The sequence below is a fragment of the Metopolophium dirhodum genome, chromosome 1, assembly GCF_019925205.1.
Source record: "Metopolophium dirhodum isolate CAU chromosome 1, ASM1992520v1, whole genome shotgun sequence".
Taxonomy (NCBI): domain Eukaryota; kingdom Metazoa; phylum Arthropoda; class Insecta; order Hemiptera; family Aphididae; genus Metopolophium; species Metopolophium dirhodum.
The window spans coordinates 137,605,050-137,619,237 of NC_083560.1; the positions used below are offsets into that span (position 1 = coordinate 137,605,050).

Sequence of the window (14,188 nt, forward strand, 5' to 3'; positions counted from 1 at the left end):
ATACAATATAAATTAATACTACTTAAGAAAGAAATACAACAATAAAATGGTGTAATAAATATTGGGAACATAGTGAAATTAACTTATTAATGTTATTTATACATCATATAATATAGGTACATTAGAATCTTAATGTGTGAAATAAAATACAACATTTAAATTAAATTGTCTGTACTATCTGTACTATATCATACTATTCAATAGGATGTGGTACAATACAAATAACACAGACATTACATACATTGTTTGACATTAGTTACGAATTCACATTATAGTGAATTCGCATCCAGAGAGAACCACGAGGAGGTTGTCAAACTTTCTCTCCGTTAAGCCCGAAGGCAAGGTCCACGAAGTACCTCCACACAGACCACGTAGAACAGCGGTGTAACGTATTATGTTTGAAAAATATGTCACACATGTTAGGTTTAAAGTCACCTAGACTATCATCATCATCTTTGAACATCGGGCGCATGTAGAACACAGACCACGTAGAACAGCGGTGTAACGTATTATGTTTGAAAAATATGTCACACATGTTAGGTTTAAAGTCACCTAGACTATCATCATCATCTTTGACCATCGGGCGCATGTAGAACACATACCACGTAGAACAGCGGTGTAACGTATTATGTTTGAAAAATATGTTACACGTGTTAGGTTTAAAGTCACCTAGACTATCAGCAGGCGTCACCTAATTATAATATACTTACCATTGTCACCACTCGTTGCATTACAGAACTTCCCTGTACACTATGTTCTTGGTGACGAATCGGCCGCTGTCATCGGCGTACATGCCGACTCTCACGGACTGTGCGTTTCTCACCCTCGAAAACGCTACGTACAGTTGCCCGTGCGTGAACACAGGCGACGTCAGTAACAAACCTACACGGTCGAACGTCTGACCCTGCGACTTGTTGATGGTCATGGCGAACGACAATCTCACCGGGAATTGAAGGCGCCGCAGTAAGATGGGCAGGTCGTCCTCGCCGCTGGACGTGAGCGGTATCTTGGGCACGACGATGTCGTCGTCCTGTGCTTCACCGCCCAAAATCCTAGCCTTGAAATTGTGACGCCGCAGTTCGGTGACCACCAACCTCGTACCGTTGCACAGTCGTCTCCTCGGATCGAGATTTCTGAGCAACATCACGATGCACCCCACCTTCAACGTCAGCCGGTACGGCGGCAGGCCGTCCGGTTCCAAGCTGTTGAGGAACTCCGTGGGAAAATTGGCCACTTCGTCGGGATCGTCCGCCATCATGGTGTCGACGGCGGTGTAGCTCATCTGAGCACCGTCGACGCGCTCCAGCACGTCCCTGTTGACACCTCTACAGTCTTCGTTGGTGGGACACACAACGATTCTCCGAGCGAATTCGTCGACGTTGGCCAACGACATTTGCTGCGGGTACACGAAATCGATCAAATCATCAACGTCGCATACCATTTGCCGCGGGATTTGCACGGTGTTCGGAACGCCGTCGACCGCGGGCAGTCGGCCGTTGCCGAGCTCAAGCAACCAAGTCGCAAAGTCCGCGTCGTGGTCCGCGCGCATGTTCTGGACCAGATTGAAGCGCTCCATGACGCGCCAAAGACCGTTTTCCTTGATCGACGACATGACGATCTCGGCTCTCGTCCCTCTCCGGACCACGGGCAATATCTGCCTGAAGTCGCCGGCGAACAGCATGGTTTTACCGCCGAACGGTAATTCCGATGCCATGACGTCCCTGAGCAGGCGGTCCACCACCGTCAGTTGCAGTCCCGGCGACATTGGGGCTTCGTCCCAGACGATGAGCGCCGCGTTGCGTATCTTTTGCGCTCGCTCGGACTGCATGGTGACGCTGGACGTCGAGTCTTCGGTCAGCGTGCCGAAAGGCAGTCCGAACGTCGAGTGTACGGTCATGCCGCCGTCCATGAGCGACGCGGCGATACCGGTGAACGCCACGCACAACACCTCCCGCTGCGGAGGTCGGTGCCGAAGCGCCCATATCAGGCATCCGTACAGCGTCGTTTTTCCGGTACCCCCGGGTCCGTCGACGAAGAAAGTTTTCGCCACCTCGCGTTGGTCGTCGACGGCCGCCATCACGCGGTCGTACACCGTTCGCTGTTCGGCGTTCAAGGCGACTACTTGTGGGGCCCACCGTGCCGCCGCGTCTATTGCCCGGAACAGCGCGTCGTCCTGCAGCGGTTCCAGTAGACGGGGGTCGGCGAGGGGCAGACCGTAGTCGCCCGGCGATTTCCTGTGTACACGAAGTAGATCCTCGATGGCCGCCAGACACGCGGCCCTCGCGCGGTCGACGTCTTGGAGACGGCGGTTGAAGTCCTCCATCATGTTTGCTTCGTTCGCCTCGTACAACGCCAGCGGGTTTGAGGGCTCGCAGAACACCAGTATAGTGACGAACAGATACCGCAGCTGCCGCGGTGTGTCCAACGTCGCCGATTCCGTCAAGCAATCCCGCCACGCTCGGTCGTCTTCCAATAATCCGAGTGCAACGGCAGCCGCCGTGAATGTTTCGTGAACGACCCCGTCCACCGTCCTTATGTCTTGAAAGGACTTCGGGCCTCTTCGGTTCAGAAGTAGCAATCTCAGGTGGAAACGGTCCCGGTCCAGTGGGTTTACTATGTACATCCGAGCCAACGTAACGTTTGCCATCCGAATCCGCCGCGGCAACCATTGGGTGACATTTCTTACGAGTACGTTTTCTTGATTACGTGGCATCTGCCAGGTGTAATGCGTCGGTATTTCTTGGTACAAGTATTGTCGAGCATTCACGTCTGTTGTGTTGAGCGCGAAGAACTGCGTGAGTTTCGTACTACGCACAGCTTGGTTCTGTAGCCGTTCTTCTGCTTGGCCCGGCGCAAAGTACACGTTCTGACGACCCTTCAGGTGGACAGGAAGTCTGACGACCGTGTGACTTTTGCCGTGCAATTTGTACGAAAACAACCGCCAGATGCCTTCTGGTGGGCTGACATATCTTGAGTTTACGTAACTGAAAATTAATATTGAAAAGATAACTAACAATGGCTCTATAGATGATACCGTCTGGTGTTGTGATTGGTATTATTATTATTATATAATTCAAGTAAATGTAATTAATTTTTTGTTCTGTAGACACATAGCATTGCATTACAATGTGCATATGACGAAGAATCCCTACAACCGTTGAACGGTGTTTAAACGTTTGCCATACAATAAATGTGACTGATATATTATGATGTTTTGATAAATAAATGTCGTGAAATGTCAACTCGAGTAGCTAAATATAATCATAGTGGACGTCTAGTCTAGTGACATAAAAGTTATAGTTATATAAGTATACAATTTAATCTATAATGTACAGAGTTGGTATTAGTATATTAGTAGTATATTAGGTGATCAAGGTGATAACAGTGTACACATAAAATATTCAAAATTTAAATTATTATTATTATTATTATTATTATATTATATTATATTTTAAAATTTGTATCAGGTGGAATACATTATAACTGTATAATATTATTTAAGAATGGCAAAGCTGTAGGAATGTTAATTTATGCCAACGAAAATAACAATCCATAAAAGCGTGTTTCACATTGCCGAGGTGTTGAAGTTTACAATTTGAGACAGTATATTATGTGATCACGGTTAAACTTAGATCAGGTTATAAACCAAAATTTATATCTATTAGGTATGTTAGTTAATTGGTGTACTTAATGTCATTGATGTTCAGTTCTGTATGCAATGTAATGTGTATAAACAACTTGAATGAAAAAGCATAAAATAACAAATTTAATGTAATAATAATAATACCTAAAAAACACACATTAAATGTTAAGTATATAATATAGCTAGTATACAATAGTAAAAAAACTAAAAGTTATCGGTAAACGATTACAACTACCCTAAAAACCTAAAAAATAGTGAGTAAAATAATTCATACACACTGGACACACTGCTAAAAATGACACATGCATAAAATATTGTTATATGCTAATAATGATGGAATGGTAATAATTTTCAATGTAATACCTATAATAAAAATCTATCAATAATAATGTAGACCACCTATAGAACTCTCTGTAGAAGTACATAATATAAGGTACAACCTACATATTAATTAATATATAATATTATAAAAATCTTAAGACACTATTAAATCATTTATTAATTAACTATTTATTTAATTTATGTTTAATACTGTATGCAATAGAATGTTTATTATACACAGCTTGAATGAAGATACATGAAAAAAAGGATTAAATGTAATATAAAATTATAAAATTAATATATAATATTATAAAAATCTTAAGACACTATTAAATCATTTATTAATTAACTATTTATTTAATTTATGTTTAATACTGTATGCAATAGAATGTTTATTATACACAGCTTGAATGAAGACACATGAAAAAAAGGATTAAATGTAATATAAAATTATAAAAATCTTAGACACTATTGATGGGAATTATTAAAAATTAATAAATGATTTATTAGTTAACTATTTATTCAATTGATGTTTATTACTGTATAATAATAATAGTTAATAAATGTAGAAGTTCCTAAAGTTTTGCTCAACTGAATATTCTTATTAAAATTTAGAAATGTTTTCATAAAAAAGTAAAGTTCTTTAATCATTAAAATTTTAGTTTTTAGCCAATGTCAAACCAAAGTAATTTTATTATTTCAAACTAAAACGTGTACATATTTAAAATTAAAAACAAAACAAGAGTAATACAATGGAATAAAAACAAATGTAATTAAGTAACAGAATTTTTAAATTTAAGATTTTTATGTGAATTTTAAAAATTGTCCAATTTAATATTTAAAATTCCTGAACATAAAAAGTAGTAAACACACTAATTAAACATATACAATATACTATTATAATCATTATACCTAAATTTAGAAATATGTAAATTATTATAAAATTAAGTTAAGACTCACTTGGCAATCTCATCCTGGTCCTGAACTTCCAACGTCACACGGTCGTGTCCCTTGTATATATACTTGTAGATATACATGACACTCTTTATGGACGTGCATATCTCGACGTTGATGTGCGCGTCATACTTGGCCAGAAGGTAAGGGTTGTATGGCACTACACACTCGTTACCAACCTCACGACCTCTCACAAGTACCACCCGGCCGTCATCCGGTCGGCGGTACTTTGGATATCCGCCGTCCGCAACGTACACAGTCTCCTCTGCGTACGCTTTCGGGAAATCTTTGGAGCATTTGTTGTCCACCATGCACGGACACTGTGGATTGACTGTTCCACACGGCCCGTGGATCATGTGAGACTTGACGCAGTCGTGTAAGCGCCTGTCGATTGCGGGGTCCGGCAAGAAGGCGCAAACCACGTCGTCCACGTCCTCGGCCGTGCGGAACTTACAGTCCTCTGCCAGGATTATCAGTATATGCGCATGGGGCAGACCACGTTTCTGAAACTCGATAGTGTACACGTAAGCGCCGACATTACCAAACACACGATTCACAGTTATGTCACCTATTAGCTCCTGTAGCTTCCTGTTGAACACTCTGGCCACCAGGTCCGGCCTGTCGCTTGCCGTGCTGTGGGCAGCCAGGTTTTCAGTGATCTCTGGCCACCTGGGATTGCACGTAAACGTTATGAACAGGTCGGGTTTCCCTTTGGTACGCACTATGGTGATGGCGTCTTGATAATTCATCTTGTTGAATCGGTCGCTACCCGTGAACGTCGACGGCAATATGACCCTACGCCCGACCGCCATGGGATCGACGTGGAGCTGTTGGTTCACATGGTCCATGAGCCCTTGATACGCTTCGGCGAGGAGATCCCTCTGGTGCAAACGTATGTAGTTCAGATTGTTCGACTCCATTCGAACATACTGGTCGCACACATACATCTGCAACAAGAACCGACCTTGATGTAATAAACTAAACAGTTCATGCCTTTGGTCGTTATTTCCCTGATATCTAACAGCCAAACGGTAGCACGCAAACTCTCTGATACTGTTGCGATTGCGGACATTGTTTCGTCGGTTGCCCGCTTGCAACATCCCGTTATGCCAACCGGCCTCGCCGTACGGGAAAAACAGCGGATACAACATCGGATCCGAGTGACACGACCCTTGTGAAATGTAACGAATGGTATATATTATTTAAAGTGAATTGCTAAATCAACGATTTGTAGTAGCTGGGGGTTAGAGGATGGAGTTGTGATTGTGTTGTGAGTATAGCAAGTACATAACCGCAAAAGAAAGGCAATGTGTAAAAAAAATATTAACTCTGATCTCTTTGTATTCCAAGGATTTATAGTGTATATTTGTAAGTGATGTCTGTTATGAAGTCCAAACAAATCATGGAATTAAGCACCGAAGTAATGTGACTATATTATGTTTGATTATTGATAAATTATATAGTACACTACATACAAATCATAACACGACTTATTGTCATACTATCACTACAAGATGAACATAATTTATAATGAACATGGTTGTAAAGAATTTAATATTTTTAATTTAACTTTTTCTAATATTTTATGTATACATAGGTCCCCTAGCTCGAATAGCAATACCTGATCTATTATGATTAAATTATATCCTGAATAGAATTCCTGGCCTGTCTATTTAACATTCTAATCACTGATAAATCTTTGAACGACACTTACTATCGGAGATGCGAACAATAATATAATTATCCTTCATAGTCTTTCAAAAAAATAGGAGACCCTGCAGCGTGTATTTGTCAAAATATCAGTAAAGCTTATTAAAATAATTTTACCTCAGAATTTAATAGATTCATTCAGAAACTTAATTTAAAAAAGTAAAAATTAAGTAAAATGTACTATTAATTCTGAAAAAACTGTTTTTGTTGCGTTTTCTATTTATAATTCAACTCAGTTTTCTAAGCACAAACTAATAATATAAAATGATAGTCATAAAACTGACAGTGCATATTATTTTAAAGTTAAGAGATAAAAGTCAGATAATTAGGTTTAATATTAAGACTGCAATTTGAGATGGAACATCCATATACAACATATTAATATGCGCTTACAAACTATTATTACTTGACACTATATCAATCTATTTTACAATATGGGATAACTATATGGGGTGGTACCTCTGAAAACACACTACAACCACCAATATAATTTGATATACATAAATAAACGTGAATCTATAAGATACAACCTAAATATCAATTATTCAAAAAACAGTATTGGTCAGATATTTCTAGACTATTTAGGACCAACTTATTTCAATAATCTAGAAATTAATTTTAAGAGGTATCTAAGGTAACTAATTTGTTATCTCAATTACATAGTTTATAAGTTTCTCATTTTTGTTATAATTGTATCGAGTCTTTTTATAATTATATTATATTATTTTATTATTTTTTTGTTAAAAATTGTTATAATGTTTGATTTAAAACTGTTTGAATAAATAAATAAATAGTAAATTGTATATGCTGTGTAATCTCTCTAGCTAAATAGCTTGTTCAGTATCCTTATATTATTTTATTGATGATACACGTGATAAGTACTATATGTTGATCCCCGCTGTATTTAATGTATAATGATGTAATTTAGTAAAGTATTACTGCACAAGTGAACGGGTTAAGGTCGGTTTTGACCTAACGAATTAGTTATTAAGTAATTATATTTCAAAATAATGTCCAAAATGTAGTGTATACTTAATGTAAATTTAAAATCGCAGTGTCAGCTTTACTGTACAACAAAAACTATGATTCTATTTGATGGTGTTGATATTAATGTGCAATAAATATAGTGAATATAAGTGAACAATTTGAGACAGCTGTGTAAAAAATTGTGTTTTTAGTAAATAATTATTAACTAACCCGCTGGTATGGTTTGCATCCTGTGTTGCGGGTTGATTGGATTCGTATCGTAGATGACCAGATTAATGTCTCTTGGCGGACGACCCCCTTCACCTACGAACACGGCCACAACTTCGTTTGCGGTAGGCAGGTTGTTTCGCCCGTCGTCCCGGGCCGCATCTCGGACAAAATGCATCGTCACTGGCCTAGGTCGCACACCTGCGGGATCGGCATCGGCTAGGTCTCTTTCTGCCAGCCACACCTCACGCATGTTCCTGGAACAAATATAGACATGTATATTTTTATAGTTAGACAGACTCCATGTAGAAATCATAAAAAAATCATTCAGTGCATTTAACTCTATAATTGTATAATTAACATAATACATAATAATAAATATATATATTATAAATGTGTGTGAAGTGTAGTAAGCTTAGGAGACCACATATAACAATAAAACCTATACTTCCTAAACCTATATAAATCCAAGCATTAAATTAGTAATATATTTTGGTATAATTATGATATAATAATAATAATTTTAATAATAAGATAAAATATAAAAACGTCCCAGCCCTAAGTTATATTTAATGTTACCTATATCATTCATAAGCACATATAACTCTGTTGGTAGCAGAGTAAAATTACATATAAAATTTAATATAATTTAAGTAATAAAGGTAAGAAAATTGAATTTTTGAATCAACATTAAGTAATAACTGCAGTATATTGGTAGCTGCGAGTGTCTAATATCAACGTAGTATCTAGTTTGACAGTTGACATAGTTAGTTTATTGGTTACAGTTTTTTTGTTTTTCTGTCTACTTTGAGAAAGGTATCTGTAAAAGAAATGTACTCTAAGGGGCAATTCCTATTCCTAATGTTAATAAATACAATAAATTTATATCTTACTTAAAAGCCATTGCGTACGGATTTACGTCCCGCAGAAAACCGTCCAATAGTCCCCATCACAACTACGGACAGTTCACGCTGATTTCTCTGCAGAGCCATCCCAACGCGGCGGGTGTTGGCCTCTGCGGACTCGAGGAAATACAACTGACAGTAGTTGGCATCTACTCGGTCAACGGCCACGTCATTATTTATCCTCTGATAAGTTTGGCCTTGGATACACATCGTTCGCGGTCCACGCCCTCGCAAACGCCTGTCGTTTGTGCCACAGCTAAACGCAGCGAATGCCAGGGCGTTGTTGTACCGGCGAATGTCGTCTCGGAATCTACGACTATCCTGTGAATCTCCAATCAACAAACTCATTAGTAAAAAAGGGGCGGGCAACAACGCGTGTTGTCCTGCAGCGGTCACTTGACCGTTGTTACAGCAAGTGGAGAAGTGCCTATTGGCATCCCGGCCCACAACCTCGCCTTCGAAGTGGCGGGCGTTACACTGTGTGCAGATTCTGTTTAACGCGCCCGCGTTGTGCCGCTCTGGAAGCGGGTGTGTCACGCCTGCCTGCCTGTCAATTATTTGCGCACGCCCTCGGGGTTGTTCATCCACGGCAAGTGGTCGGAACTGCAATTTAAATGATAAGTTTTATTTATGGTTTTTTTATAAGTAAGACATATTTACTGACCTCTTCGTCGACGTCTGGCTGCAACTCGTCGAGCATGTCCTCAAACTCCAGTTCCGCTTGCACTTCGTCCATCTGCACTTCTACCACTTCCACGTCCTCCCATCCGTCCATCTGGACTTCTACCACTTCCACGTCATCCCCTCCGTCCATCTGGACCTCAACAAATTCCATGTCCTCCACCACTTCCATCTGGACCACCTCGTCCTCTACCACTTCCATCTGGACTACCTCGTCCTCCACTTCCTCCACACCTTCCATCAGGACCTCGACAAATTCAATGTCCTCCACCACCTCTACTCCTTCCACATCATCCCCTACATCCACTGGGACGCCAACGACTTCCACGTACTCCACACCCTCCACTGGGACGCCGACGACCTCCACGTGCTCTCTTTCTTCCATCTCGACGTCCCCAAGCACCTAAAAGTTAGGTTGAGTTTAGAGTAGGTACAATTGTATTGATAATTCTATATAATTATAATAATAACAACAATAATTATTGCTATCTATGACAGTAAGCGTAGGTACCTATAATATGCAATAAGTGAATTTATATGAAATAAGGTTTATGTCACACAAATAAAAGCATACATGTTGTGGTTCAAATTTTTTTTTAAATAGTTACAAAATAATGTTTAGCTGAATGTGTGTTCAATGTGATCAAGTCACACATATATACAAGCCCTGCCTAACCTTAATGCAATCTTTTATGATAACATTGCAGTAGGTATATTGAGATAATAAAAAGATGCACTGAATTTTGTTACAGTGAAATAAATAAATTTTAACTTTAAATTAAAACTTTGGTTGAATGAAGTTTAAAAAGTGAGCTGTATATTGAACGCCATAACTATATCAAATATTGGCAATAAGGTTTGTAGAATGTTTTTGCTGTTGTCATTTTGTACTGGGAGTACAGTGTACCTACACACTTTATTTGAAATAAAATTAGTTATAAAATCATGTGAGAATTATAAACCATCAGCACAGCAAGTAGGCTATTGGATTTGGTTTGCAGTCTAGTAAAGTATCAAACTGTAGCCACTGTGAAATACCGCCCACATGGGTAAATTGAAATAATAAACACATATTAATGCACAAAAGTTGATATAGTAGGTAACATTTAAAATAAAGTGAGATAATTGTAACTTAAACCTAGGTCAGTAGTAAGTAGTGAGTAGTAGTAGTGGTAGTAATATTAAGAACAGTGTGAGGAAACGTTTAAGTATTTTGTTTATTGGTTGTAAACACCCATAATAAAAGTGAAAATACAGTGAGATTTTTTTGAACTGTGTAAGAAAACATTCCAAATGCCTATAATAATATAATAACTAACTGTAACCGTAGAACATGTATAATACTGCCATTGAAGTTGTGTGAGCACTGAAAAAAGTCTACCTAAATAACATAGTACAATGCTATTGGTTAAGATAAATGTTGTATTAAAAATTAACAAGTACCAATCATAGTACAAAGAAATCCACATATTAATAACTTTGAAGCATTGTAAAACTGTATTGCACTGTATAACAGTAAGTGTTATAGTGAAATCATATGATAATAATTTAAGATTTATGATATACCAATAAAAGTATACATGTTATAGTTAATTTTTCAGAGCTGTACAAAATAATGTTTAATTGAATGTGTAAGTAAGCTCTATCTAACAATCTATTGTTTGTATTAAGTATTGAAATAGTATAAACATTTCTAAGAGTACCACATGTGAAATTATAAAATACTTATCTAGTACACAACTTACAAATAAAGAAGAGTAGACCTAGGTCTGTAGTAAGTAGTAGTAGTAATATTAAGAACTGTAAGAAAACGTTTGAGTATTTTGTTTATTGGTTGTAAATACCCATAATAAATGTCACAATAAGCTATGCCCATAAGACAGCAATGTTGTTTGTAATTTTTTAAAGAATAAAAACAATAAAAAAGAGTATAATTTAATACAGAATGTTAACCAACAACAATAACTTAATGCAAGTACCTATAGAATAGTATCAAAATGGGTATATTGAAATAATAAACCCATATGTGATATTTTAATGCACACTGTATTAGTGAGTATAGTAATGTAATGATCAAGCGAGTGAATCTTATACGGTAGGTGCAGCCCGACACTATTTGTTTAATAAAGTGATCAAAGGTTGTATGTTGGTTGTCACTCACTACTGACGGCACTGCTCCAACAGTTAGTCGACGGCGATGTACGGCTCCTCCGTAGTAATCATGACCGGCAACAAAATGCCTTGAACAGAGCTTGGAGTGAGCCAATATCTGTCGAGCATTGACACCATTGTCCTCGGTGAACATCACCCATTGACGCTTCCGATCGACATTTGCTGGAAAACTAATACAATCATCGTATCATGAATAGTTGTGTTATAATATGTCAAAAGTAATCGTAATAAGTACGTATACATTATATAAATACCCATGCACTGAAACGCCATCCACGCCTTCGACGTTGCCACAAATCATACAATGTTTGACCATTGTTATATTTGTCTGAAAAGATATATAATAACATTTTTAAAAGGTAATGGCCAAACATTTAGTATATTTATTATTATTATTATATTATATAATATAATATAAGCAAAACTCCGTGTTCGTATAATGGAATTATCTTATCAGTACCTATGTTATCAGTTAATAATCCGGTGTTGTGTTTATTTTTAGAAATGCAGTAAATATTATTTGTTCACGGTAGGTATAAAATATTATTACGTGTACATAGAGTATTGAGTATGAACTAAACAAAAGTGACATACTGTTGTAGGGTGACGTCCGCACACACAATATGGTCTTGGAAATCGTAACTGCAAAAAGCGTCGTTTAAAGATTTTTGTGCACGTAGGCGTTTAAGTCTATGTCCGGATATGAACACGGAAGTACAAATGTCGTATTAACATTAAATACGAAACACGAAAAGGTGGAAATAGCGTGTATATAGTAATACACAATATCGTGAATACGGAAACGCATCGTACACGAATGAAAGAAGATGAATCCACCTCGCGTACGTACAATGTCATGAATAAACCAGTAGGTAGGTACGCGGGCTATACAAACGTTCTACTATTAATTATTATTATTATGTATTTCAAAATTGTACTCACCGGTTTTGAAAAGCGCCCAACGCAGAACACAATACGCTAATGAAAGCTAAGAAAGCTAAAAGCCTAATATTATAATATTATATTATAAAAAAAAAATATGTTTTTCTGTGCGCTTGGGTTGTGTGTTGCATGGGCGTTCGTCACAAGATGACGTTAGATAACACGGGCGCGTTGCGCGTCGCTAAAGTTGTCCCCCGCACGCCACCACTCCACCGACAAACCCGTATCAATTAATAATGGCCATACTGTAGCATTGCGTGTAACGTTTATTATATTTTATTTATAATTATTATTAACCGTCCGACACGCATTCGATACGTCGTCCCTAGGTGTTATTTGTCCAAAGCCCTAACCTACCTACCTACGAATTGAATTGTAAATGTTGTTCAAATCTATAACACTTAAACTTTATCTACACTGCGACGAAATATCGTTTAATTGGTAAATCGTACGAATCGTGTGTATTCTCACGTATCCGGTGTGTAGGTATTACCGTGTCTCCCGTCAATAATTATATATATATATGAATACTACTGTGGTGATCTGAGCATTAATATTGAATATTATAATTAATAAAGTGTATCACAGACATGCCAATATCATACTAAATAACAACAAATTGGAATTTGTATATAGGTATATGTTAATATGTATAATAGCTTCTTAATAAATATTAGATAATAAAATCCAGTATTAAACATTATGCGTTTAGTATCATCGCAACAACAAAATTAGTTGTGTACATATATTATCAATTAATTTTTGTTAATTATCATTTATGCTTTGGGCAGCGAACGACCGGCTCCGTCACCCTCGGACGTCGAAACGGCGATATTCGCGAAAAAAATCGAACCCTCCGACGCACGTATTTATGCCTGTATATAGTAATACCCACATGACGGCGGCGCTCTCCGTAATCGGCTCTCGGCGTCGTCCCGCGGCCTCGGGACTCGTCCCGGAGGAAGTACGGCCGCAGGCGGCTTAGAAATTTAACAAGGAACGCGAATAAGTCTTCGACGGGGAGGGCAGACGTGTCGAAAAGGGCTAAATTTCGAATTTTTGAAAAAAAACGGCAAAAAAACGCGCGCGACGGCAGCGGACGTAAAGCACGTGGTCTCGGCCACGGAGGGCCCGCCGGGGAAAAAAGTACAGCCACGCGCGGCCTCAAAATCTGACGGGGAACGCGAATAAGTCATCAACGGGGAGGTCCGACGTCTTCAATAGGGGTAAAACTCAAAAAAAAACGTCAAATTTTCGTCAAATCCGTATATCACGATAAGGCGAAAGTGATGGCGAAAGGAAAATGACAAAAAAAAAAAAACGCGAAAAAAAAAATTCCGAAATATCACGGCCGCCGCAAATTAACGAAATTCCCGGCGGCCGGCATCGAAACCACGACCCCCGGGTCAACCGCACCGACGCCTTACCTACCTACCTACCTACCGAGTTGAAAACTTGTGTCGAATCTATGACTCTTAAGCGGTTTCGCCGTCCCGGCGAATCGCGAACGCGGTCCCGGCGTCCGCGGAGGGCTTTTGAGCCGGCGATCCCACCGCTTCGGGCGGCGGACGACAGGCTCCGCCTCCCCCGGACGTCGAAAACGCGATATTCGCGAAAAAAAAATCGGACCCTCCGACGCACGTATTTATGCCTGTATATAGTAATA

The 14,188-nt window shown here is 38.8% G+C and overlaps 3 protein-coding genes across 3 annotated transcripts; all 3 read right to left on the reverse strand.

Annotated features, from left to right (window-relative positions):
* Positions 1 to 730: 730 nt before the first annotated feature.
* LOC132932644 (ATP-dependent DNA helicase PIF1-like) lies at positions 731 to 1,765 on the reverse strand. Its single transcript, XM_060999019.1, has one exon. The coding sequence runs from the start codon at positions 1,763 to 1,765 to the stop codon at positions 731 to 733; it is 1,035 nt and encodes a 344-aa protein (XP_060855002.1).
* A 3,155-nt stretch (positions 1,766 to 4,920) lies between these two features.
* Positions 4,921 to 5,274, reverse strand: LOC132934631 (uncharacterized). The gene has a single exon (XM_061000959.1). The coding sequence runs from the start codon at positions 5,272 to 5,274 to the stop codon at positions 4,921 to 4,923; it is 354 nt and encodes a 117-aa protein (XP_060856942.1).
* A 94-nt stretch (positions 5,275 to 5,368) lies between these two features.
* LOC132932645 (uncharacterized) lies at positions 5,369 to 11,896 on the reverse strand. The gene is made up of 7 exons (XM_060999020.1): positions 11,835 to 11,896; positions 11,570 to 11,750; positions 9,392 to 9,811; positions 8,786 to 9,330; positions 7,826 to 8,079; positions 5,487 to 6,089; positions 5,369 to 5,421 (listed from the first exon to the last, which is right to left on the reverse strand). The coding sequence occupies exons 1-7, from the start codon at positions 11,894 to 11,896 to the stop codon at positions 5,369 to 5,371; spliced, it is 2,118 nt and encodes a 705-aa protein (XP_060855003.1).
* Positions 11,897 to 14,188: the final 2,292 nt, after the last annotated feature.

What these genes read in the sequence shown, in the direction of transcription:
- LOC132932644 (XM_060999019.1), bottom strand. Translation starts at nt 1,765, where the DNA reads ATGTCGCCGGGACTGCAACTGACGGTGGTGGACCGCCTGCTCAGGGAC.
- LOC132934631 (XM_061000959.1), bottom strand. Translation starts at nt 5,274, where the DNA reads ATGATCCACGGGCCGTGTGGAACAGTCAATCCACAGTGTCCGTGCATG.
- LOC132932645 (XM_060999020.1), bottom strand. Translation starts at nt 11,896, where the DNA reads ATGGTCAAACATTGTATGATTTGTGGCAACGTCGAAGGCGTGGATGGC. An exon ending in CAGAGAAATCAGCGTGAACT is followed by an intron (nt 8,080 to 8,785) that starts GTCCGTAGTTGT and finishes TATTTGTTCCAG; the next exon opens with GAACATGCGTGAGGTGTGGC. An exon ending in GAAGCTACAGGAGCTAATAG is followed by an intron (nt 5,422 to 5,486) that starts GTGACATAACTG and finishes ATCGAGTTTCAG; the next exon opens with AAACGTGGTCTGCCCCATGC.